The sequence below is a fragment of the Penaeus vannamei genome, chromosome 14 (assembly GCF_042767895.1).
Source record: "Penaeus vannamei isolate JL-2024 chromosome 14, ASM4276789v1, whole genome shotgun sequence".
In the NCBI taxonomy this organism is placed as follows: Eukaryota; Metazoa; Arthropoda; class Malacostraca; order Decapoda; family Penaeidae; genus Penaeus; species Penaeus vannamei.
In genome coordinates, this window is record NC_091562.1 from 20,956,842 (window position 1) to 20,958,786 (window position 1,945).

The window sequence follows — 1,945 nt, forward strand, 5'->3', positions numbered from 1 at the left end:
GGGGAATGATAATACAATTGCCTAATGTGAACTAGTTACCTCAGATCTTTAACTGGCAAGCATATTAACAACTGATCATACAATACACTATTTCTTTCAATTTCCTTGCTACACTGTGTCCTTCATATTTAAAAAAGTCAACTATTATTACAAGAATTATCAACTCCATGTGTCTTTATAAGTACACAGATACGTTTTCATAATTCTCATGATTATAAAATATTCTTTTGCAGATGTAGTAAAGTAGATACATTTGTAATTAAATTTTCTCCCAATAGGTTTTCAAGCTTTCAAGTTTCTGGTAAAAATTAAAAAAACATCAACTCAAAAAATTCTTTATATACAGTTTGTTCACAGCAACAGCTAACAACTATCTTGGATTACATATCCTGATTGCACATGTATTTGATAAAAGCCTGTACTTACTATAATTATCATTGTGCTTTTTTAATACTAGGATTCAAAATTATGATATTTTCATCAAGGTTCCGGTCCTGAAATTTTCTCAATCTGTTTTACTCATCCTATAAGCTAAATATGAATTATCCAGTGTTTTTCATTAAAATAGTACACAGTATTTATCTTCCAACATTTTTACAATTGGTATTAAATGCATGAAACTTTAAATAACTAAACTACAGACTTTGGTATCACAGGGTTCTGTTAATAATTTCAATTAACCCTAATCCAGTATTATAACAATAAATAATCCAGGATAATTCTAAACTAAATATAAATTATTATTAATAAATCCCAAATTATCTTCAGTGACGATAGTATCATCAAATTTTATATAGACATGGCCAAAATCTGCAGGGAAGCACTAGATCTCTATGCCATATGATATCCAACTGAGTGATCACATTCTTTTTATCACAAGGTATACTGACACTGACACTAGTTACTCCAGGCTGCATGTGGGTTTCACTGTGCCATTAAGCTAATACTACCTTTTACATTAACTATGTGAATTGAGTCTCTTTCAATATCCCTTTCACTAACCAATTTTCACATCATGAAAAAAATACAATACAGCATCAAGTTCTGTTGTCCAGTGCATTACATAAGTTTAAATACTATTCCTATTCAGACGCCAGCATATCTTAAATGAAGCATAATTCCAAACCAACATTTTGTTATATATCTCATCAATATATAATACTCTGTACATAATCCTTCATTAACTAATGAAGTAAAAAATACATTAAATGCAATCCTATAAGTACCTGTAAAGCTAAATTTACTACACCATACAGTATAACATTAAAACAAAAAAAATCAATACATCTCCCATTTTTCATTATGGTTTTAACAAAACCCTTTTATTTGTGCTGAAGACCTATCACTGGAGAAAAAAGACACAGTAATATCAATATTTTACTAACATGGATATCTAGCTTTTATACTTTCTGTTCCTGTGCAGCTTGTTCAACTTGGTCAGTCTCATCTTCTTCACGTACATACCTATAAACAGAAAAATTCTATTTACAGTCCATTTCAAATCTTTCCTTTTGGTAAATATAATAAGCCAAACTAATACTGCATATTGCACAAATTAATTTGACTTGATTGATATTACTTTTCAATTCTTTTAAAACTCATATTAAATGAAAATCATCTTCCTAAAATGCAAGCCTTATCAACATCTGTTGATGTAACTAAAATTACTATATATTTAATTTATGGACATATAAGAGTTCAAATATGGTGAAACAATCCAGCATTCTCCATTCTCAAATATTATGCATATTCATATGAACCAAAATCTCTTGGGACACACGTGCTTGGGAAGTGAGGGAGAGGGAGTGGAAAAAATTAATCATCACTTCAGATGAATTAGAAAACATGTGGATGAATTCATAACAGCAGCAGACATTGCAAATGGCCTTGGGGGATTGGCAGAAATTAAGCCGAGACACACAACTCCCCTTCTATATGAGCAGTT

The 1,945-nt window shown here is 30.3% G+C and overlaps 1 protein-coding gene across 1 annotated transcript in view; it reads right to left on the reverse strand.

Moving 5' to 3' along the window:
• Nucleotides 1-321: 321 nt before the first annotated feature.
• The window catches only part of LOC113829690 (protein rolling stone), a gene marked incomplete at its 5' end in the record, with an annotated part of 2,416 nt that continues 792 nt past the window's right edge, over nt 322-1,945 (reverse strand). Inside the window, 1 exon segment of the mRNA XM_027382886.2 lies at nt 322-1,464. Coding sequence (XP_027238687.2) covers nt 1,401-1,464 — 64 coding nt within the window.